Source organism: Neovison vison, chromosome 14, assembly GCF_020171115.1.
Source record: "Neovison vison isolate M4711 chromosome 14, ASM_NN_V1, whole genome shotgun sequence".
NCBI classification, from domain to species: Eukaryota; Metazoa; Chordata; class Mammalia; order Carnivora; family Mustelidae; genus Neogale; species Neogale vison.
Window position 1 is genome coordinate 34,339,897 of NC_058104.1, and position 23,904 is coordinate 34,363,800.

Here is a 23,904-nt window from a genome sequence, read left to right on the forward strand (position 1 = left end):
AGGAAATAACATACACATTTAGTTAAACTGCAGTTGTTTTCAGTCATTCATTCACTTACCAAACTGTTACTAATTGCTGGGCATTTGTTTGGGGCATTGTCAGGAGGGAAAAAACTCCAGCCATAAAGTAAAATTGTAGCAGGGATGGAAAAAAACAACAAGCCCTTCCAGGTATTTCCTTTTTTTTTTTTTTTAATCCCTTCCCTTTCAACATCATATTATGAAAAATTTCAAACATAGAGAAAACTGGGAAGAATTAGCCAGGGGATTTCTAGCATGTTAACATTTGCACATTTTAAGAACTAGATGGTAAGCCGCCAGTAGGAGCTTTGAGGCTTAGATAAATGGCTTTTCATAATCAGTGTAGTTAGAAGGTAGTTTTAAAAATCCTTACAAGTCTTTTTCCCGCAAGGAAATGGAACATTGGGAACTTTGAAGTGATGTGTCCAGAGGTCACACACAGCATGTGTTAAAGCAGGGGCATTTGCAGGGAAACTGCAATCCCTGTGCCCACCACGTCCGCGCGCTCGGTGGGGGTGCCGAGGATGGGCTGCTGTGGGGTGGGGTCCCCCAGAGGTGGCCCGCACCTGCCGGATGCAGGGCAAAGGTGCTGCCTAGGTGTGGTGCTGGGCCCCCTGGAGGCTTCCTTCTCGGTGGCTGGGGTTACGGGCAGAGGGGACAACTGGTAGGCACTGACACAGAGTGGCCCTGTGGGGAGGCCCAAGAAGGTCGGGACTACACCATTCCCACAATCAGACACAAAAGCTGAGCCTGATGCTTCATCTACCTGGCTTTTTAACACCCTCCTTTTTTATTTTTATTTTTTTTAATTTCATTTTTTTTTCAGTGTTCCAAGATTCATTGTTTATGCACCACACCCAGTGCTCCATGCAATACAAGCCCTCCTTAATACCCACCACCAGGCCCTCCTAACCCCCTTCCCACCTCCCCTCCAAAACCCTCAGATTGTTTCACAGAGTCCACAGTTTCTCATGGTTCTTCTCCCCCTCCAATTTCCCCCAGCCCACTTCTGCTGTCCTTCACCCGATGTCCTCCATGTTATTCCTTATGTTCCATGAGTAAGGGAAACCATATGATAATTGACTTTCTCTTCTTCACTTATTTCACTCAGCACAATCTCCTCCAGTCCCATCCATGTTCATATAAAAGTTGGGTGTTCATCCTTTCTGGTGGAGGCATAATACTCCATTGTATATATGGACCATGTCTTCTTTATCCATTCGTCTGTTGAAGGGCATCTTGGCTCTTCCCACAGTTTGGCGACTGTAGCCATTGCTGCTGTGAACACTGGGGTACAGATGGCCCTTCTTTTCCCTACCTCTGTATGGGGTAAATACCCAGCAGTGCAATTGCAGGGTCATAGGGGAGCTCTGTTTTTAGTTTCTTAAGGAATCTCCACACTGTTTTCCACTGTGGCTGCAGCAACTTGCATTCCCACCAACAGTGTAAGAGGGTTCCTCTTTCTCCACATCCCCTCCAACACTTGTTGTTTACTGTCTTGTTAATTTTGGCCTTTCTAACCAGAGTAAGGTGGTTTTGATTTGAATCTCCCTGATGGCTAGTGATGATGAACATTTTTTCATGTGTCTGTTAGCCATTTGTATTTCTTCTTTGGAAGACGTGTCTGTTCATGTTCTTCTGCACATTTTTTAACGTGATTATCTGTTTTTTGGGTGTTGAGTTTGAGGAGTTCTTTATGGATTTTGGAGATCAGCCCTTTGTCTGTAGTGTCATTTGGGAATATCTTCTCCCATTCTGTGGGTTGCCTCTTTGTTTTATTGGCTGTTTCTTTGCTGTGGCAGAAGCTTTTGATCTTGATGAAGTCCCAAAAGTTCATTTTCGCTTTTGTTTACTTTGCCTTTGGAGACATCTCTTTTATTTTTTATTTATTTGACAGAGAGAGAGAGATCACAAGTAGGCAGACAGGCAGAGAGAGAGGAAGGGAACCAAGCTCCCTGCCAAGCAGAGAGCCCAGCGCAGGGCTCAATCCCAGGACCCTGGGATCACGACCTGAGCCGAAGGCAGAGGCTTTAACCCAGTGAGCCACTCAGGCGCCCCTGGAGACATGTCTTGAGAGAAGTTGCTGTGGCCGATTTCGAAGAGGTTACTGCCTATGTTCTCCTCCAGGATTTTGATGGATTCCTGCCTCCCGTTGAGGTCTTTTATCCATTTTGAGTTTATCTTTGTGCATGGTGTAAGAGAATGGTCTAGTTTCATTCTTGTATGCATAGCTGTCCAATTTTCCCAGCACCATTTATTGAAGAGACTTGTCTCTTTTCCACTGGATATTTTTTCTTGCTTTGTTGAAGATTATTTGACCACAGAGTTGTGGGTCCATATCTGGGCTCTCTGCTCTGTTCCACTGGTCTATGTGTCTGTTTTTGTGCCAGTACCATCCTGTCTTGTTGATCGCAGTTTTGTAGTAAAACTTGAAATCAGGCAACCTGATGCCCCAGTTTTTTCTTTTTCAACATTTCCTTATCAATCCGAACACCCCTCCTTCTTGAGATTTCTTTTCTCACCTGCATTTTGTGTATCTTGCTCCCATATCTTGCTTCTTGTCCTTGCCCTCTAATTATTCCTGCCTGCTTAAAAACCCACAGATCCCCTAGAACCTACGGGATGAGATCTAGCTCCTCCCTGGCCCACACTGGAGACCCTTCTCAATCGCACGCGGTCACAGTGCACAGCCCCATCTCCCGCCCCGACGTGCTCACACCCCAGCCACTCAGAGGATTTTTTTTTCCTGAGTAAAAGTCTCCTGCCCCGAAAATCCCACTAGCATCCGAGGAGTGATTGCCCGGGGTGCCTCACTCTGCAGCTCTGTGTGCACACGCATGTCAGCAGCAGGAGGACCATTTCCCACGTGCCCTGTTCGTCCCGCGCGCTTCTGTAAACCCGTGTGTGCGCCGTCTGCCCGACTGCCCTTTCTCCTCCCGTGTGTCTAGGAGACTGTCCCTCGTGCTCAGGAAGCCCGGGGATGAGCTCCCACTTCCGGGCTCCTGTCGGTCTTTGGCGACGCCCTGGCTACAGCCCCGACATGGCTGCGTGGTGGGGCCTTGTCTGTCCCCCGGCCAGAGTGTGCCTTCGGGGCCGGGGGCAGTGTGGACCCGGCAGGCCCTTAGACGGGACTCGTCCAGTTAGCAAGCAAGCAAGTACCTGCCACTCTCTGGGTCCCGCGTGGGCGCCCCGTTCCCCACCCCACAGTGCCGCCCCAGGCCTGGTAGGTTTATCCTTTCCTGGGCCAGGGTCTCAGGGAGGGAGGGTGATGCCCCAGACCAGCCACCCTGCCTGGCTGCGTTGCTGGCCACACGAGCACCAGGCCAGCTGTCCATTTCCGGGGTGGAGGCCCTAGACCTCGTGTTCTTAGCCTTGTGCTCAGTTATGTTCATCCTATTTTTGGTTTTTAACTTTCTGGTTTGTTGTACAGATGCTACATGTAAAACAAGGTCACAATTTTAGAAAGAAGAAACCATGAGATCCCATCGGACACGATGGTGTTTCCGTTTTCCCGTGTGCGGATGGTACTTGACATGTAGCTTTGTGTTCTGTATTATTACTGTTGCTGTTACTGGTCGTGGTGTAGCAGCATTTTGCTTATCTTCTCCTACATGTATTTGTTTTCTCTACTTGTCCGCCTGCTTTTTTTTGTTGTTTTAATATCAGGCCTCAGGGTGCAAGGCCTGTCGGGCTAGGATGGCGGCTCCCTCTCTCCATCTCCCTGCCCCAGCCTGACAGGCTCTCGCGACCTTGCTGTTGACCTACAGTCATTGCCTGTTTGCCCTGAGATGGGGTTCCTACGATTCTAGGGGCACCCTCATTGACCCAGGCCTGTTCCCCCAACCCTGCCCGCTCCTGCTCTGTATACAGACTCCTCCCCCTTCCCCACAGGTGATGTGACACGGAGAGTCACCATGTGTGCGGCACTGGGAGTGTGTCACACACTCCGTGCTTGAGGCCCAGACCAAGGCGTCACGTGATTCTCACCACAGCCCCGCAGAGCTGGGCTCTCAGAGGCTGGGGAGCACGGAGCTCATCCATGGTGGAGGGCTCTGGTCCGGGTCTCCCTTCTGCCGTGGTGCCTGTGTGTCAGTCGTTGCCATGGGTCTGTCTCCTGTAGGCCGTGCTGGCTCGCCCACCTTCTCTGCTCATATGGGCTGCCTGTCCTCTCACAGGGTCCCCCTCCTGCCCTCCCTCCCGGCCTGCATGGCTGCACAGAGTCCTTCGCCTTCAGGCACGCAGAGATCACTCTCCCTCACCTGAGTGCGCCCTCTCCTGCGTCATCCTCGTACTCCGTCCATACCACTTGGTCTAAGACGTAATTGTTCTCTGTCCCCGTGTTGCCCATGGAGACTGCAGCTCCCTGGTGTGTGTGGGCATATGGCCCCCGCCGTGGGCCTGGCCGCCTGGAGGCAAAAGCTGCTGCCGGTGGGATCCTCCCGACCGCAGTCGTTTCTGACGCCCTTCCCTCCCTTCCCAGGGGACGAGCTGCCCGAGCTGGACAACATGGCCGACAACTGGCTGGGCTCCATCGCCAGAGCCACGATGCAGACCTACTGTGACGCGATCCTGCAGATCCCCGAGCTGACCCCGCACTCCACCAAGCAGCTGGCCACTGACATCGGTGGGTGCCCCCCGGGGCAGGCGGCCGGAGGGATGGCTGTGGCCCATGGCATCTGTCGGTACCCCCCACCCTCCAGCTCTGGGCTTGGCTGCGGAGCTTGTTAAAGATGCAGACTCTCTGGGCCTCGTCCCCAGAGATTCTGACCTGGAAGTCTGGGTTGAAGGCTGGACATCTGTATTTTGAAAAACGTCCTGGGGGATGCTGGTAGGCTGCCCTTGAGGGGCGCTTCCGTGAGGTGGGTTGAAGTGAGTGACACAGACTTGCCTTTGCTGCCTGGCCTGCTGCTGCTTCTGTATAATTGCCCGAACCAGTGCTGATTAGGCTGCCACTGTGTGCCAGGCATGCCAGGCACTGAGCCAAACCCTCGTACCCACATTGAAGGCCACCTTCAGGGCCCCCCTGTGAGGTCGGTGCACAGTGGAGGTCCCCCCCCCCCCCCGCCCAGTGCTGGTGAGGACATGGAGTCATAGGACAGCTGAATAACAAGGCCACATATGATGCCTCTGTGCCTCCCCGGTCAGAGGGCCACGTGCCCACCTGCTCCTGCTGGCGCCCGCCCCCCCGCAGGCGGGGCCCTGAGGTTGTGGGTGCTGTGGGCAGGAGGCAGGGGAGTCTCCCCAGGGTCTTGGTATCCTTCCGTGGACCCGTCTCCTCTTTATTACCTGAAGCAGCTCTGGGGTGGTGGGGAGAAGGTTTAGGAGCCTTCGAGATCAGCTCCCTGGGGACCCAGACAGAGCTGTGACCTGGACAACAACAGGGCCAAACCAGGCTATTTTGCTACAGAAGAACTAGAAGTGAGGTGCTTTCCTCCGGGTCCCGGGGCCACTAGGGATGGAGCCAGGCCTGGAGTCCAGTGTCCTGACTTCACAGTCAGCTCTGCGCAGTCCCAGAGAGCAGCCAGCTCTTCACTGTGGCTCTGGGCTGTGTTTAGGGCGGAAGGGTGAGGCGATCCTGGCGCCCGGAGGTGGCGCCTGTTGGTACAGGCAGGCGCACTGAGGACGGAACCAGTGGGGACGAGCGAGATGCTGGCGTTGCCTATAGATTCCGGGAGTCCCTGTTCTTTCTCCCTCTGTGTTCAGCTCCCTCTGAACCTCTGGTCCCGCTCAGCACTGACCAAGCAGCCATTCCGTGCGAGCCGCAGCGCTTGGAGCCTTAGCCACTCCCTGGGCTTACTGAGCTTCCGCAGCGGGGAGCATGGCCGGGGCCGGGCTCCCGGATGAGCGGAGCTCAGTTTTACGGATAAACTCATGCGGGTGACAGGTGCTGGGACACCGCTCGGCCTGAGTTGGACGTGAGCCAGCCAGCCCGCCAGGGCAGAGCAGGCACCTCCGGTGGGCTGTGGCTGGAGCCGGCCATGGACAGAAGGGCAGCAGGGGCTTTGGTGGGGGGGGGGTGCTGTCTGCCGCCCTCGAGGACGGGGATGAAGGCGGAGCCAGAGGACGCCACAGAGCACTCCTCCCCTCAGGTCTGGCTCAGATCTGCCCTGGGGGGAGGAAGTCAGGGCAGCACTTACTTGTCACCTGTGACACATCGGGTGCTCCTGTGGCCTTTGGCCCATTTCATCCTCTTGACAGTGCAGCATCGATGGATGGATGCAGGGACTCAGAGACGAGGGGTTCACCGAGTTCACCCCAACCTTGGAAGCCAGTTTTCACCTGCCGCACACTCTGCCAGTGTCGCCCAAGCTTGCCTGGTGGTTAGAGTCGTGGGGCTTCTCTTAGAAGGGGGGGTCCTGGGCCCTCTCTTGGAGTTTCACCGATGTGGTCTGGGGCGGGCTTGGGAATATTCTCTAGCTCGGGCCCCAAGGGGTGAAATGGGAAGTGTGGGAACGTGCAGCGCACCAGGCCCCCAACCCAGACCCCGTCCTTGTCTTCACGGGGAGCTTGTGCTGGGGAAGTCTTAGTCGCTGCTCATATAAGCCCGTGTGTCCCCGGACTCCTTGGGGTCTCCATGTGGTCAGTGGGGTCCACTGGGGAGTGTGGTCAATAGCTCAGGGGTCCCAGTGTAGCACTGGGGGGGGGTGGGCTCGTTCAGCTGCAGAGCTGAGTGTGCAGTGGGTGGGTGGGTGGGGAGGGCCAGTCCTATATGCAATTAGAACTCCTAGATTTGGGCCAAACTGATGGGGTTTCTTTTCCGTTCTTCTTCTTCTTCTTCTTCTTTTTTTTTTTTTAAGATTTTGTTTATTAATTTATTTATTTGAGAGAGAAAGGGCAGGGGAGCGGGGAAGAGGGGAAGAGGGGCAGAGGGAGAGAGAGAGAGAGAATCCCAGACAGACTGTGTGTTGAGCGTGGAGCCTGACGCGGGGCTCGATCCCAGGACCTGAGCTGAAATCCGGCATCGGACGCTCAACTAGTTGGGTCCCCTGGGTGCTCCTAAGCTGACAGTAGGTTTAATCCTCTTGGAAAACCGCTCAGAGTAAAAAGGCCTGGCTGCTCGGGGCAGAGTGGACACCTGGCATTTTGGGGGGTTCAGGGTGGACGTCTGTCTCCGTCCTACTTGGTGCTCAGTCTGTTGAGCTGTGTGTGTCTGCTCCCCATCCGTACAGACTACCTGATCAACGTGATGGATGCCCTCGGCCTGCAGCCGTCCCGTACCCTTCAGAATATCGTGACCCTCCTGAAGATCAAACCCGAGGATTACAGGCAGGTCAGCAAAGGCCTGCCCCGTCGCCTGGCCGCCACAGTGGCTACCATGCGGAACGTGGACTACTGACGGCCCCCCAACCCCCCAGCCTGGTTGAGAAGAGGCCCGGGGCTGGGGTTCCGGGGTCACAACAGCTCTCCAGAATGGATTTGTTCAAAACTTCTGCCTGGGATTGGGCACGATTCATTTCAAAAAGACTTGTTTTGTTTGTATAATCAAAAGGGGGGGGTTGTAAATTAGAGGCGTATTATTTATTAGAGCAGGATTTTCAGATGATTTTCTGAATGATCCGGTCTGAAGATTGATAAATACCGTGAAATGAAAGAAGGCTGTTTTCTTTCCTTTGCTCAGTGACTATTTGGGTGCCTTCCATGTGCTGTGCTCCAGGCCCTGGGACACAGGCCAGAAAGGAGGGGGGAGAATCACCAGAGAAACCAGCGAAGAAGAGGCCTCAGGGTGGAGGGCAGCCCCCAGACCCACAGATCAGAGCCATGCCTGGCAGCGAGGGACCAATGCAGACCAGGCCCTGGGTCACATCCAAGGTCAGCGGCATGGAAGTAGGAAATCAGGTTCGAGGGGAGCTGGGGGTCAGATCGCGGAGCAGCCTGTTGGCCATGATGAGGACTCAAGCTTTTACTTTGTCTCATTCGAAAACTCAGGAGATGATGGGGACTCTCGGGTGTTTTTGCCAGTGGCTTCTCTGTTAAGACAAACAGAATAAGGTAATTTGAGTGACTCAAGAAAATAGCCTTTGAGCTTTCTCAAGAGCAGGAAGTCCTGTGGCGCCAGCTTTGGGCACTAACTCAGTGGCCGGAGGAATCAGGACCAGGACCAGCACTTCCCTGTGATTTTGACCTTTTCTACCCGTGCTGGCTCCTTCCTCCGGGGAGGGTGACTCTTGTAGCTGCAGACATCACGCAGCATTCCAGGGGGAGGGACGATGGCAGAAGGGACACCGTCCCTTCACCCTGGAGGCAAAGGCCTCCCGAGGGGCCCCCATGGCTTTCTCCTCGTTTTCTCTGGTGGGTTCGTGGTCACCAGGCATCCTCCTAGCAGCAAGCAAGGCTGGGAGCGTGGGCAGCGGAACACGTCTAGCCGGGGTTCTCTTGGGCAGGATGGTTGCGGGGCATTCAGTGGCATCCCTGGCCTCTGTCCACCAGACGCCAGTGGCACTGTCCAGCGGGGACAGCCAGAAAGGTCTTCCGACCTTGCCCAAGGGCCAGACTCCCCTCCAGCATGGAAATCCTGACGTGGACCAGGCAGGACTTATTGCCTAGGCTGGGCGGCCTGATGCCATGAGCAGGCCCGGTTTCTCTTAAAACAAGAGAAGGGGGCACCACGGTGTCTCTTGGGGTCCTTTATTGGAATTGATGTGTTAGGTGTTCCTGCTGCAGCATAGGCTTCTTTCTCTCTGGGGGGAGGGACGTCTCTCAGCGGCCCCGGGGATTATTCCCATCTTACACACAAAGGCATTAAGGTGTGGGCGGGTTAGGGGCTTGCCTGGTGCCCGCGGCGCCTGTGCTCCTAACCACGGGACGCAAGGTGAGCACAGGACACCTGTCCTGGCCAGGACAGTCAGCTTGTGCTGGCCCTCCGAAGTGGCACCACTGTGCCCACAGCCTCTCGGGAACTGGCCCTCACAGGCTGCCGGGGCCAGTGCCGTGCTGTTCCTATCATCTAGGGTTTCCCCACGTTCTGTCCCCACATCCACTGGCCCTGAAAGAACCCGCACCAAGAAAAATACTGTGTTTTCTCATGTGGTGGATCATGGGCTGTCCCTGGCAGGGATCAAGCCTGGGTCCTGCCTTGAAGAAGTGAGAGCTGGAAACCCGGACGGCAGAATGTACTATGCAAAGTGGAAACCTCTCTGGGGTGACCTTTGTGCCAGTGTCCAGGAGAGCTGTTTGATTCTTGGCTTCACCACCTCCCGACTGTGTGACCTTAGGGAAGTTGCTTGCCCTCTCTGAGCCTCATTTCCTCTTGTGAAAGATGGGAGCCACAGTAGTACCTAATCAGGGTCATTTGAAGAACTGGTGAGGTCCAGCAGGGGTAAGGCACGTAACAAGGGCCCCCTTCCCACTCCTGCTTCACAGTGTCTCTGAACAGAACCTCTCACAGCTCAGGATGAATGTGTGTCCCAGGCTGATTCAGTGACCTCCATTCTTGGGGCTTTTGCTGGGACACTGTGAAGAAGGTTTCTTCCCACCATATATAGTTGCAGAGCTGAGGGAACGGAGCCTGGAACCGTGCGGGGAGGAGCAGCACGTGGAGGGAACCTGTTTGCGAGGGACATCAACATGGAAGAAAAGAGAGCCCGGAGCTGGGGAAATCACCAGATCTAGGTGAACCCCAGGAACAGCCGTACTTGAAATCACTGGACTTCTATTACAAGAACTAACGGACTTCCTTTTTTAGCTTAAGTCAGCTCTAATTAGTGTGACCCAAGACCCAAGACGGAAAATATGAAAGCTCTGGACTCCTAGAAGGGTATTCTTGTGATGCTGGCAAAAAGGGGATGAGGCTGGAGTTTCACCTTCGTCACCTAGTGGGGTAGTGGTCTGGGGCACCTGACTTCACCTGAGTCTCCATGTGCTTACCCTTAAGATGGGATGATAATGCTTCTCAGTCATTCTGAGAATTAATTGAAAAAAGACGTACAAAGTACTTGGCCTAGTGCTTGGCATGTGGTGTTTGATACAGTGTAGCCATTGTTTGATAACGACAACAAATAATCACTGTGTGGTGACAACTATCCCTAGTAATAAAAGTAGTAGTCGTGGGAGTTAGCGTGGCAGCCACCGAGAACTGGACTCCCGCCTGCAGACTCGCCTGTCCCCGAGCTGGGCAACCCTGTTCCCCCAGGCCCTCCCCACACAGTGCTTCCCAGCGCTGTCTTTGGCTGGAGTGGCACCAAGTCTGGGGCACCGCCTTCCTCCACAGGTGCCACTGTGGGCACTTAATGGGAGGTCGGCTTGTTTGCCTTCCCAGCCACGGACCCAGGTGTTCCCCAGCAGCAGGGCGGGGCCCTCAGAGGTCCAGGCTCTGCAGCCAGCTTTGTGACCGGGGCTGGCAGGTGGTCCGCTCTCCGCACCTGACAAGCCCCATGCTTCTTTGGTAACAGCTCTCTGGTCTCTCTTTGGAGAGCCATCAGGGTTCCCAGGCCTAGCAATTAAAAATACAGGACACGCAGCTAAATTTGAATTTCAGAAAAACAACAAATGATTTTATTAGCATAATATGTCCCAAATATCTTTTTAAATTTTTAAAACCTGTTTATTCATTTAGAGAGCGAGCGCACACACAGGGGCAGAGGAGGAAGCAGAGAGAATCTGAAGCAGACTCCACACTGAGGCAGAGCCCCATAAAGGACTCGATCTCACAACCCTGAGATCATGACCTGAGCCGAAATCAAAAGTCAGCCACTTAACCTGCTGGGTCACCTAGGTGCCCCTGTCCCAAATACTACTTGGATATACTCACACTAAAAAAGTCAATTCATAGTCTATCTGAAATTCCTATTTAACTTGGGGGCCTGTATTTTATCCGGCAATCTTTGGCCTGGTGTCCCCACCACCTGATTCTGCTGGGGGCCACCTGGCCTCAGGTATGGGCAGGGTCTGGCCCATCCAAGCAGCCGGTCACGCTGATTGGCTCAGAGGCAAGCATGTGACCCAATCAGTGACCAATGAGAGTCAGCCTAGGAACTTGCAGAGACAACTGGGAAAGGGGTCCTTACCCGGTGAGGTGAGTTTGGCCTCGCGGGCGGACTTTGAGTGTGAGGGGAGCCTGCCCAGGAAAGCTGAGACCCAGAGACACCGTTTGCGGTCCTTGAGATTCTCTCTCTTAAGCCAGCTTGAGTCTCATTCTCTTTCTCTCTGTCCTTGCCACCCCGAGAGGACTGGTGGATGGCGCTGAGTAAGTCACAAGTAGGCTGTGGGGACAACGCCGAAATCACCTGCTTGAGAGCCTTACCGCGGCCAGGCCCTTGCTTTCCAGCCACTATGGATGCTTCTTTTATTTTCTAGAACAAAACACGGGCCACCCCGCAGCACGTCCCCCCACCCCCGCCCCTGCCCCCGGGCCCGATGCTCTTCCTGCTCTCCACAGTTGCTCACCTCACTAAACCCGCTCGCAGAGGTCAGCCAAGACTGTGGGGACAGACAGCACGGCCTGCCGGGCCGTTTGTCTCGGGAGCAGACAGTGCACTGGGAAGAAACTAGCCTGCCTGCAGCGGACAGTGTCCCAGGGTCTCTTGAGCCAGGCTGGGGACATCCCAGCCAAGGATCAGGTCAGGTTGGGGGTGTGGGCAGGAACCAAATGAGCACATATTTCCCACATCTGTACCCGCAACATGACCCTACAGAGCCCTCAGCCTGGGACTGGCCAGGAGCTGCTGGTCTCTCTGTAGAGAGACACAGACTCTGGCCTTGGATACCCACTGTCCTGGCCCTTTGGAGAGAGCACCCCAAAGTGTGAGTTCTGGTTTCCCCGGGTCTAGATGGCCTCGCCCTCACTGTCAGACTCGATGATGTCCAGCGGCTGCAGACGGAGGGAGTCATAGTTGGGAGGTGGGGTGCCCGGGATGGGCACAGTCTGCTCATCAGGGTAGGTCCCGGGGTCGGGGCCAGGCCTGGCCACATCAGGCTGGAAGCCAAAGTTGGTGTGAGCCTCCACCAGCTCGGCCACGGTGGGCGGCGGGCCAGCATAGCGAGCCTGGGCGCGTCTCTGCCGCAGGTTCTTGGCGAAGGCCACCAGCTTGATGACGGTGATCCACACAAAGTCGATGAGGATCTCTCCGAATTCGATGAGGCACAGCACCGAGCCCCCCATCCAGAAGCCAAACTGGCCACCCAGGTTTGAGAGCAGCCAAACAATCTGTGGGGAGCAGGGGGTGGACGGCCTGGTGAGGGTGGGGGTGGGGCCACAGGTTCCTGCCTTGAACCCCACCTCACGGCTTCCTGGGAGGTAGGCCATTGGCCAGGAAGGGAGGGCAGGGGGACTGACTCGACCCACGGAAACCATTTGGGACTCCAGGACTCTCCCAATTCCCCTGTAGGGATCAGGACCCTCCCTCAACCTCAGGGTGCAGGGTGGAGGGGCAGCGGGGCAGGGCTGAAGTGTCGGGAGTCCCCAGACTCACATTATTGGCTGCCGACTCCTCAATGGTGCGATAGTTGAATTCTTGGAAGTAGATGTTGAGCTTGACCACTCCCTTCCTGTAGGAGCAGCAGGAAGGACTGGTGTCCCCTCCCCAGGACACACACACACACACACACCCATATGCGCACGCATGCACACACAGGAAAGAAAGCCAAGGGGCTGCCCCAGTCTTCTACCTTGAGCTGCTCACATGTCCACTCCCAGGATGGGTGAGGTCCAGCAAGGGCCCAAAGTCTGGCCCTCCCTGGCCACTCGGAGCGTTGGGGCCACGAAGGGCATCTCTGCACAGCATCCCCTCTGGGGGCCCCAAGGACTGGCTCTGAGCTCCCCTCTCCCATCCCCAGGGGGGAGGGGCTGCAGCACATACACAGTAGGCTCTGCATGGAGTCCTAAGCCTTGTTCCTTCATCAGGGGACCTGGGGCCCAGGCCGCTGGCTACGTGGGCTTCCCTTTGGCACCCAGTAGTCCTCAGGAAAGCCCCGCTCTCTCACACCTCCAGTCTTCTCCCTGAACACCTTTGCCTCTTCTTATTTGTCTGAACAGTTCCTGTCCCTCCTTGGAGAGGTAGCTCAAGTGCCGCCTCCCTCTCCGGCCCTCCCTATCTCTCAGGCACGTAGCTTCTTCTGTGCTGTGCTCCCAAAGGAAAGGTCTTACACAGGCTCCCACCCCCATCAGCCCTGTGGGCCTATTTCTGTTCTCTGCACTGGCGCTTCTTCCCAAGAGTATGGACCTGCATCTTCTGTGCTCAGTTCGTGTTTGTGTTGGATGGATGAAAAGGAGGAGGAATGGATGGACGAGTAGTTGATGGAGGGATGAACGGCTGGATGCATGGATGCGTGGAGGAGCAAACGGATAGATGGACGGGTGGAAAGATGGATGAATAATGGAGGGTTGAATGGATGGGTGGGGGGGGGTGAGCGGGTGACATTTGGAGGACAGGCTCTCCTTGGGGAAGTGGCAAACCCTGAATTCCATGCGCTGGCTTCTCTCCCATTCCCAGGGTCTCCTCCTGGACCTGACCAGTGTGAGGTGTCTGAGTCGCGGCCCTGTATCCAAACCCCTCCCTCGAGGCTCTGGTTCCGCCCATTTTCTGCATTTCCCCAGCCCCACCCAGACGCTAGGCTCACCTGCTCAAGGTGATGTTGGTGCTCTGGTCCCGCTCCTGAGACAGGACGTGGAAAATCCAATCCTGGAATCCAAGAAGGCAGCTGAAAAAATGGTACCTGCAGCACCGCCTCCCAGTCACGGGCCCTGCCCCCAGTCAGGGACAGACCACAGCCCCGAAGCTTCCCGAAGCCCCCTGGGACTGTGCTGGCACAGAGAGGAGAAAAGTTAGAGTGCACACTGGCTGCTGCTTCGGGGAGAAGGCACTCTGGGCTCCAGACAGCTCCCCCAGAAGCCCAGCCATGGCGCTGGCTCTAACCCACCTCCGGCCCTCCCGTGCACTGCGCCTCTGCCCGCGTCCTCCTCCCCAGCCCACCGAGGCCAGCTCGGCTCACGCTGCAGCTTTCACTCAAATGTCGCCTTTGCTGGGAGGTCTTCCCTGACCACTCCGACTAAAGTGGTTTCCCCTGGTTACTCTCCGCTCACCCTGTCTACTTCCTACCCTCATCAACTTGGAGATGATCTAATTTCTGTGTATTGTTCATCTCTGCCACTAAAATGTAAGCTCCCTAAGCGCAAAGGGCTTTGCCTCTCTCCTTCACGGCTGTGTCCCCAGCACAGTGCCTTGGGAGACACAGGTGGAGGGACAGACAGCCTGCAGACCTGTGCGCAGACCTGTCCCCCAGCCCAAAGGTGGGCGGCCAGGAGCCCGGCCACTCCACCGCCTCACCTCAGAGGCCTCGGAAGGCCAGTCGGCCATGGAGATGGTCATCTTATACTGGGTGTCACTGGAAGAGAGAAGGCAGTCCTCTGGCTGTCGCCGTCCCTGCCAGCGCTGCCCCCCACCCCGGCTCCCCAGTCCCCATGCCCCCCACCCTTGCCCCCCAGTTTCCATGCCCCCCACTCCGGGTCCCCAGTCGCCGTGCCCCACAGCCCTGCCCCCAGAGTCTCCGTGCTCCTCACCCTGGCTCCCCAGTCCCTGCACCCCCGGCCCCTGCCCCCCATTCTCCGTGCCCCCCACTCACTTGCAGGACTCCTTGCACATGTTGATGCAGGTCTCCCTCTGGGCCACACTCATGCGCAGGCGTGAGTAACAATAGGCTGAAAAGGACGATGCGGGGGCGGGGGGGGGCAGGCAGGGAGAGTTAGAGGCAGGGCTTTCTACATGTTCTCCTCTCCCTCTCTGGGCCTCTGGCTGTCCCCTGCCTTCCTGGCCACGGCCACCCAAGGCCAGTGGTTCAGTGGGAGGGGGTGTTTTCTCCGTCCAAGCTCTCCTGCCATGGAGGGTCATGCCCTCCCATCCCGCACCCCCTGCCCCCCCATGTCCAGCCCTTTTGCCCCAGCCTGGCTTTGGGGAGCCTCGACCCGAACATCCCAGACTCAGCTCAGCAGGATGACAGCAGTTTTCCCTCTGTCATCCCCACGTAGGCCTGGTGGGCAGGGTGAGGGGGTCATGCACGAAGTATGAAGTGATGGGTGATGGGAAGGGAGAGTTTCCCCTCTCGGCTGCATATTTCCTTGGTTTTATGAGGTGGTGGGGCTCTCTCTGCTCCCCAAAACATCCATCATATTTGGACTCCGGGGCTTCTCCTTCTGTGGCTTCAAACTCTTGGAGGCCACCTCGGTCTCCCCACCCAGCAGCGCACAGAGAGACCCTGTGAGCTCACACACATGGACACACATGCTGAGGCTCATATGTGTGGCACTGTGGTTGCACGCATGCGCACACACACGTGGGCATGCAAACCAGCGAGCACAGCTGCAGACCCTGGAAGCAATCACACCCATGCGTGAACACACATGCAGACTCGGTCCCGAGTGCTCCCGTGCATACATGCAAATGCCCTCTCCCGTGCATGCGCGCACACACACACACACACGTGCCCTCACCAGCCACTGCACGTCAAGCTCATGCGTGTGCAGACATTTACACGGCACACAAACACAGAAGGGAGGGGAGCCTGGGCTGGGGCAGGACGGGCCACCACCCCCGCCTGACCCCGCCCCCGGCTCTGCGGTCAGAGCCCCAGCTGGCCGGGCAGCAGTGCCCAGGACTGTGCGCTCACCCCAGTCTGGGAACTCCCGGTTGTTGCAGTATCTCTCCCCGCGGGGCAGTGGGTACAGGTAGTGGGCACAGCTGCAGTTCTGGATCATGTGCTCTTGGAAGCAGGAGCGAATACAGGCCTGCGGTAGGAGGGCAGGAGAACACGGCCGTGACTGCGACGCCCCGCCCCAGCCCCAGAGGGTAGGGGCCCAGGGCAGGTCATGCCGAGGCCAGGGGAGCAGGGGAGCCAGGGAAGAGGTCCCTCTGGCCAAGGAGCTGCACCTCCTGATCCCTTGCAGCCTGGGCGTGGCTGTGCTGCTCCGTCCCTGGTCCCCACGGAGGGACTCGGACAAGACCCAGCTCTCTGAGGATGGCCCCGCCACCTTGCAGGGCTGGAGCCCCACCCAGGACATGGGGAGGGGTGGCTTGGTCCAAATGCCAGAGCCAACTCTTGGTAGTTCTTAATAACCAGGCTGCCAGCCTTGATGGAACAGTGTCCCCTCGTGGGGACAGGGGAGGAAGAGTGGATTTGGCACCCTGGGATTGGGTAGGATGACTCCACTTGTGCTGGGGTCTCAGGTCACCCTGACCTGCTTCCAGCGCACTTGGAGGCCAATCGCAGTCACTCATGGGAGGAGCAGGGTGACAGCTGCCCCTGTGGGCTAAGGTCAGGGGGGCCTGGCACCACATGGGGAATGAAGCGGCTGGTACTCCTGTGTCTCCTCTTGTCCAGCTTCCCGAGTCCGGGGCGTGAAGGAACCCTTGCTCCAACCCTTGCTATTCCCTGCTCTGGGCTCTGCCCCGCCAGGCACAGAGCCGGCCCCTTCCGTCCCAGCTTCTCCTACTCCCCGAGCTGCTCCTTCCCAACCTAGCACGCCCTGTCCTGTTCTCTCTGACAGGGCCACGGCCTCCCTATGGGCACAGCCGGGAGGAGAAGAGTGGGAGTGAGGGGGCCAGCGGGGTCGGACGAGGAGCTCTGATCTGGGGCCAGGGTCTCACATTCTTCCAGACCTCACCGTGTCACCTGGAAAGGAGGAATCCTCTCCAGGCCCCACAACAGAGGCTGGGCGGGGGGGGGGGGCGGGGGGGCGGTGGGAGGATGCAAGCAGAGTACCCGACCAGGGCCTTGGTCTTTGCCAAGGTCTCTGACCAGAGGGACGGCTGCATAGGACAAAGCAAGAGTGGAGGTTTTTCTGGAATGGGGTCTCTAAGCCTGGGCCTGATGGATGTCTCTGTGGCCCCCCTCTCCATGCTCCCCACCTCCCTATGCTGCCTGTCTATGCCTTTATTAGCTCAGAAGGTTCCCCCAAGTTCCCCGTTGTAGGCAGAAGCGCCTCCAGATAGAAGGTGGCCAAACCAGCCGGGGCAGGGTGTGGGGCGCACAGGTCAGCCGCACAGGGTGGGCCGGAGGGTTGGGTGGTGCGCGATTTTCAGAACTGGGGCAAAAGGGAAGCCCACACCATGCTCAGAGCTCACAGGCACAGAGGCAGGCCCTGGAGTTCCCCTCATCAAGCCTCAGTTTTTTTTTTTATCTGCAAAGGCCGCCCAGGCTGGGGGAGAAGGGTCAGCCAGGGTCACGTTCGTCACCTGCGTGGAGGCTTTAGATGGCCCTCTCCGCCGGGGCTGGGTCTTGGGACAGGCCCCCCAGGCTGCCCCTGAAGGTCGGGGCGAGAGGGAAGCCCCAGCTACAGCAAGGGAGATTGAGGCCGGATACGAAGAGGGACTTTTCAGGTAAGGTGATGAGACCTTTGTATTGGGGCCTGTACACCCCGATTTCCTCATTCCTATAATATCCTCTACATCTTAGCGTCGCTGTGAGGATTGAATGAATCACTGAATGTAAAGGGCCTCAGCAGTGCCCGCCCAGCGCACGATGTGCCAGATCCTCTCGGGATATTAGGAATTGTAGCAGGTAAGTGATCTGTATAATAAATGCTGTTACTGTCCCGTGGGGTGTAGACGGGAAGAAAGGATCATGTAATACACGCGAGGCCTCAGCACAGCCTGTCTCCCACGCAAGCGTTCTTCTTGGGAGACCCCAGAGTGAGATCCCTGTGTTCTGGGCATCCCCAAGGGCACAGCTGCCTGGTGGGGACGAGCAGTGGCTGGCCCTGGGCCCTTGTGAGCACCCAGGGACAGGCCCGGCTTAGTCCCAAAGGCCACAAACCCCACCGAACTACCCTGTGGTCACCCACAAAAATCCAGTACAGCCAGTCCTGCCCAGGACCAGCCACCCCCACCCCGAGCCCTGAGGCCTTGGGCCTGCTTGATGCGGACTGCCAGGGTTCCCCGGTCCCCAGGCCCGCACTGTCTTCCCACCTGGATAGAGTAGGTCGTGTTGTAGTTGCTGTAGAGGTTTCGCACGGGGACGTCGGAGCCATTCATGGTGCACTGGCTGTAGGGCTCGCCCATGCGCTCCAGCTTGTCCTGTGTCCAGAGAGGTTGCTCTGGAGGCCCCGCCCCCCGGAAGCCCCCTTTGTACCTCCCTCCCAGCAAGCACGGGGGTCGGGGGGATGCCACAGGCCCAGTCGGTACCAGGCCGTGCCCACCCTCCCCCACAGCATGGTGGTCCTGGTGGGGGTTCTGGCCAGCAGACGCGGCAGGAACGAACCACAAGGAGGCTTCCACCCTCAGCCCTGCTCAGGCTGCCCTCGGGCCGCGGCCATACCACCAGCACCCCGATGGATGTCTCTGTCCCTGACATGGCGTAGATGCCCTCGTCTTTGATGAAGGGGTAGGACCTCTGCTCGTGGAGCAGCAGCCGGGCACCGGCCGTGGACGTGAGGAAGGGCACATAGTCCTCTTGGCCTATATCCAGGATCAGCTTCAGGCCTGTGGGAAGGTGAGGCTAAGGGCTGCCTGAATTCGCTCCCCATCACCCACCTGTCCAGGCCTTGTCCCCACCCTCCCAAGGAGACCTCTACAGCCCACCTAGGAAGCTGGTTCTGCCTTGCGAAAATGGAGACTTCTTGCCTTCTCCAAGGCCCCCCTCCTAGCTCAAGCCACCCTGGCTCCCCCCAGCTCCACAATCTCTTTTCCATGAGGCAGGGGAGCAGGACTGCCCTGCCCCACCTCGAATCACATCATTCTTCTCATTCAATCCCTGTTGGCTTCCAAGCTCCTTCCTGCTGCTGGGCCTTTGCTAATGCTGTTCCCTCAAGGATGCTGTTCCCTTACTCTGGAATTATGTCCCCACTTTCACCCTTCCCCTAGAACCTCCTGCTTTTCCTTCGGATCTCAGCCCAAGTGTTGCCTCCTCCAGACGCCTTCCCTGACTACCAAGACTAGGTCTCCTATCTCTGGAAATTTCCTCCCCAGCACGTCCCTCACTTTTATGACTCTTTTATTGTCTGTCTTCCTTCCCTACTGGATGGCTCCCTTCTATTTTTTTTAAAAGATTTTATTTATTTATTTGTCAGAGAGAGAGGAGAGCGAGCGAGCACAGGCTAGACAGAGTGGCAGGCAGAGGCAGAGGGAGAAGCAGGCTCCCTGCCGAGCAAGGAGCCCGATGTGGGACTCGACCCCAGGACTCTGGGATCATGACCTGAGCCGAAGGCAGCCGCTTAACCAACTGAGCCACCCAGGCGTCTCCCTTTTTTTTGAATTAATTTATTTTTAAAAACATTTTTTAAAAAGATTTTATTTATTTATTTGACAGACAGCGATCATAAGTAGGCAGAGAGGCAGGCAGAGAGGAGGAAGCAGGCTCCCCGCTGAGCAGAGAACCCGATGCGGGGCTGGATCCCAGGACCCTGGGATCATGACCCGAGCCGAAGGCAGAGACTCTAACCCACTGAGCCACCCAGGCGCCCCGGATGGCTCCCTTCTTGAGGGTAGACTAGACCCCTTATCTTCTGTACCAGAGGGCTCTGCTGAGTGCCTAGGACAACAGGTTAGCATTCACTGAGCACTTGCTATGTGCCGAGTGCTGGGCCAAATGCTGTTCTGTACACGATCCCACTGGTGCCCCCAGGAGCAAAGGCATTACAATCCCCATGTTACAGGTGAGCAAACTGAGGCACAGAGAAGGGAAAGGACTTGTTCAGGGTCACCCAGGGAAGAAGGGGCAGTGTTGGGGTTCTAACACAGGCGGCTGAGCTCCTTGGTCCGAATCATCTGTCCCTGTGAAGCGAGTTGACCAGCACCTCTGTGACACACGGTGAGCTCGGGGGCACGGGGCTGGGTGAGGGGCGGTCAGCATCCCCTGTGGGCCCCCCTTGACCAACAGCCCTGACACTTAGAATGACAGCCTGACTCCCAGAGGCTGGGGAGGTCCGAAGCTGATGGGGTAGGGGAGAAAGGGTCGCCGAAGCCCTCCTGAGGCCACCATGACTCTTTCCCCAGAAACGGGCCCACACAGCGGCCTCTGTCATCAACCACTTCTGGCTTCACCCCCTCTCTGTCTTGCTCAAGAACTGTGTCACAGTGAGACTCAGTAAGCGTACGGGCTCTGCCATGGGCCAGCTGTGTGCTTGGGCAAGTTCTTTAAGCCTTCAAAGACTATTCAGCATATACTGAGCACACAGGGCTTGGCCAGCCTCTGTGTTAAGCGGGCGATAGTATTACATCACAGTGACTCCGTGAGATGTACTTGTTAGGCTCTCCTGGGCTACATATACTGTCTTTGAACGGGGCAACCAGGGCTTCCGGAAGTTCAGTCTTGAGCTCAGGCTCATGGTGGGGTGGGGGGGGGGGTCGTCCGTGGTGGGGCTGGGGTTTCACCTGGGCCCAGGAGCTTGGGCTCTGATCCCTGAGCTGTACTGCTTCTGAATCCTTGCCTTGCTCAGCAGGAAAATGGGAGCACTGGTCCCTAGCCCAGACATTTATGGGAGTTCTGGGAGGGTGATACAGGTGATTTTTGTTCTACGATTCACCGGCCCTGCTCCTGGGCTCCCAAGGGAAACTATAGTGTAACAGTCACCAAGGTCAAAATGACTCCATCGAAACCTCGGAGGCTCTATTTCCGCCCCGGGCAGCCCACATTGTACATCTCCTCTGTTAAAACAAATAATCAAAAGGGGCATTCCAAACATAAGGGGAAAAAACCCAAACAAACCCTGATTCCCATCAAATTAAAGGCCTATAGACTTGCACATACTAAAAACACAAGATAATGTCTATAACTTTCTGGAACGGCCTTGCTCATGATAATTTGTAACCCTTTATGTAAAAACCATATATAACCCCGCTCCAAACGTTCCCTTCCCAGAGCACTCTCTTCCTGGTGAAGACTCTGTATCCCCAGCAGCTCTCCTACCTTGGGCTTGAATAAAACTCTTCCTTTCTTTCAAAAATTTTGAAAGGATTTGTTCATTTTGCAGGGACAGTGGAACAGCTCGGCGCACACAGAAGAGACCCGGCCGTGGGCCACCTGCTGTCTCACCCCGGCCCTGCCCCTTAACAGCTCCTGGTCACTAGGTCTTTTAGCCCCACGTGGTAGGGATTTCAAGCCCCCTGGCTCTGGCCCCAGGGTGAACCAAGGCTTACCGAACTCAGCTCCGGGGTTGGCCGAAGGGAGCGCCTTCTCTGTCATGCCCCAGTTGAAGATGTAACAGTTGCCATAATCTGGGTGGAAGATGGACGTGAAGTTCCTAAAAGAAACACCATCAGCTGGAGAGCGGGGCCCACCCCAGCTGGTGCCTCCCTGACACCGTCTGCTGTCCAGGACGCAGGGTAGAGGACAGAAGGCGGAGGGGAGCCACGGAACCCAGCCAGGTGCGCTGCCCAAGCTGGGAACTCACACAGAGAGGGAAGTGGCTGACACAGTGGGGGGGAGAGGGGATGAATCAGGAGAGGGCACCCCAGAGGCTGAGGAAAGGCACAGCTTGATAAGGAGGCACGTGGGGACCCGACGCAGGGTCCTCTCTCATGTCCTGGAAATGTTTCCTAAGGAAGTAAGTCAACTACCACAAGAAACGTTTCCAATAAAGATGCTCATGTCAGTAGTAGTGGTATCCTGCAGTTTCAAAGAATTCAGTTTGAAAAAGACTCTCTTGGATACAGAACATTTCAAACACAAAAGAGTTGAGACAGTGAAGTCCACCACCAGCTTCAGGAATCCTCACGGCAGAGCCACTAAGGAACCCTTCATCCCTACCCGCCGCACCCCATCTCCCTTCCATGTGGTTCTCAAGCAAACCTCAGACATCATGATTTTGTCTGTAAACATTTCCAGATGTACCTTGAAAAGTAAGAACTCTTTTAAAAATACTATTACCATGTTAAACATAACTAACAAAAATTCCTTCATGTCGTTAAATAATCAGTTTGAAGTTCTAACCATCTCCTACGTGTCGATTTTTGTTTTTACAATTTTTATTTTTTTATTTATTTATTTATTTATTTTTTTTTTAAGATTTTATTTATTTATTTGAGAGAGAGAGACAGTGAGAGAGAGCACGAGCGAGGAGAAGGTCAGAGAGCGAAGCAGACTCCCCATGGAGCTGGGAGCCTGATGCGGGACTCGATCCCGGGACTCCAGGATCACGCCCTGAGCCGAAGGCAGTCGTCCAACCAACTGAGCCACCCAGGCGTCCCTGTTTTTACAATTTTTAAATCGGGATTCAAATGAGGTTAATGTGATTGGTTGACGGGGCTTTTGAGCTTCTTCTAATCTATGGCTCCCTCCATCTGTTTTGTTTTTCCTTGTCATATAGTTGTTAAAACAGTTCTGGTTTGACCCAGCTCATTATTTGAGAAGCAGTGAAGGGATCAACATTCGCACCTTGGATGAATGAATGGCTTTGGGCAATGCCCACCGGTGGTGGCCAGTGCTACTCCTCTCCTGATGGATGAGCACAGGCTGCCGAGGAGGTGCCCTTGCCAGTAAAACACAAAAATCCTCCCCGAACAGGACCGAGCATCTGTAACCACCATCTACAGGAAATACTGGAGACAGAGGAACAGGTTCAAAGACACCAAGGAAAAGTCAACTTGTAAAATCCAGACCTTGGGGAAGTCAACAGGATAAATATCCCAGTTTCTTCAACAAACACCCTGTGAGAGAGAAAAAGGGAGAAAACCTACAGATGAACAGAAACTTTAAGACTTGGGTTGCAACCACAACATGCTGCCTTTAGTTGGATCCTAACTCACACACACAGACGAGCAAAAGGTAGGACATTGATGAGCGTGGATGTGACTGGATAGTTGATGGTATTGAGGAATTATTGTTAGTTTTCTTTTTTCAGGTGGGATAATTGCACTGTGGTTTGGTTTAAAAAAAAAAAAAAGTCTTTCTCTCTTGCAGATACATTCTAAGCTTTTTAGAGGTGAAAGACCCCGGAGTCTGGGCTTTGCTGCAGAATGGACAGGACAGGGAGAGGGTAGCAGCTCTGGAATGGGGATGGTGCATCCATGTGAGGTCATCGTGCTCTGTTCTGTCTGCAGGTGTGTCCTCGGGTCTCTGTTAGGAATCGCTTCACGAATGTCTTTGCATGATTTTATTTAGTTTTTCTTGTCTTATTAAAAACAGGAAGGAAAGGGGCCTGATTGCAACATGGTCTTCTAATCCCTGGATTTGGAAACCTTGACCGTGCAACTTTTAGGGGCCAGCCCGGGTTGCATAGTTCTGCATGCATTTTCTCATTCGATCCTCAAAGTAACCCCGTGGTGAGGTCAGCGGTTATTTGCCCCAATGTTCAGGTTAGGAAACCGTTCCTTCCACCTCTGTCCCCCCCAAGCGCTAGCAGAACATGAGGTGGGTCCCGGGCAGGCTGCCACATCTAAGCAGGGAGCTGACCCTGGGCACATTGTGAGCGCCTTACTCCACGCCTGGCCTTCGTTGTCCTCAATAGTGAAAGGGAAATCAGAACAAAATCACATTTCTTCACTCCACAGGTGTTTACTGAGGCAGATGCTGGGTTGGGCACAACCGAGGTAGACAACAGAGTCCTGGCCTGGACAGTCACCGTGTAGTGGGGGGACCCGGCATGGCGAGAGCAGCGTTCTGTCCATGCTCCCCTTCCAGAATGTGCCTCTGGCTTGTCCACCTGTCTCCATGGCTGAGGCTCCCCCTGCAACAGGGTTCAAGCCACCAGCACCCGGCCCTGCTCGCCTCCTACAGGAGCCTCCGTCCTTCCCCTCTTGTTCTAGTAGTGGTCCTTCTAGTAGTCTTGTTCTAGTTCTAGTCCTTCCCCTCTTGTCCCCCTCTTGCTCTGCACGGCGGTCAGGGTGATGGTTTGAACTGTGAATTGGAGAAGGGCTCCAGAGGCTTCTTGCAGTTCACAGAAGAAAACACCAATGCCCTACCTTGGTCTTCCCCTCCTTGTCTGTCACACTCCGGCAGCACTCCAAGGTGTTTCCAAAT

The 23,904-nt window shown here is 55.8% G+C and overlaps 2 protein-coding genes across 2 annotated transcripts in view; one reads left to right on the forward strand and one right to left on the reverse strand.

Annotated features, from left to right (window-relative positions):
- COG7 (component of oligomeric golgi complex 7) overlaps nucleotides 1-7,612 on the forward strand; it is an 82,137-nt gene extending 74,525 nt beyond the window's left edge. Inside the window, exons 16-17 of the mRNA XM_044234052.1 lie at nucleotides 4,502-4,645; nucleotides 7,191-7,612. Coding sequence (XP_044089987.1) covers nucleotides 4,502-4,645; nucleotides 7,191-7,357 — 311 coding nt within the window. The 3' untranslated portion in view covers nucleotides 7,358-7,612. The remainder of the gene's footprint in view (nucleotides 1-4,501; nucleotides 4,646-7,190) is intronic.
- A 3,061-nt stretch (nucleotides 7,613-10,673) lies between these two features.
- The window catches only part of SCNN1B (sodium channel epithelial 1 subunit beta), a 56,662-nt gene continuing 43,431 nt past the window's right edge, over nucleotides 10,674-23,904 (reverse strand). The window contains exons 5-13 of the mRNA XM_044233050.1: nucleotides 21,084-21,187; nucleotides 18,265-18,428; nucleotides 17,916-18,023; nucleotides 15,619-15,736; nucleotides 14,578-14,653; nucleotides 14,283-14,340; nucleotides 13,576-13,637; nucleotides 12,429-12,504; nucleotides 10,674-12,163 (exon numbers count right to left, since the gene is read on the reverse strand). Of these exons, the coding sequence (XP_044088985.1) occupies nucleotides 11,783-12,163; nucleotides 12,429-12,504; nucleotides 13,576-13,637; nucleotides 14,283-14,340; nucleotides 14,578-14,653; nucleotides 15,619-15,736; nucleotides 17,916-18,023; nucleotides 18,265-18,428; nucleotides 21,084-21,187 (1,147 nt within the window). The 3' untranslated portion in view covers nucleotides 10,674-11,782. The remainder of the gene's footprint in view (nucleotides 12,164-12,428; nucleotides 12,505-13,575; nucleotides 13,638-14,282; nucleotides 14,341-14,577; nucleotides 14,654-15,618; nucleotides 15,737-17,915; nucleotides 18,024-18,264; nucleotides 18,429-21,083; nucleotides 21,188-23,904) is intronic.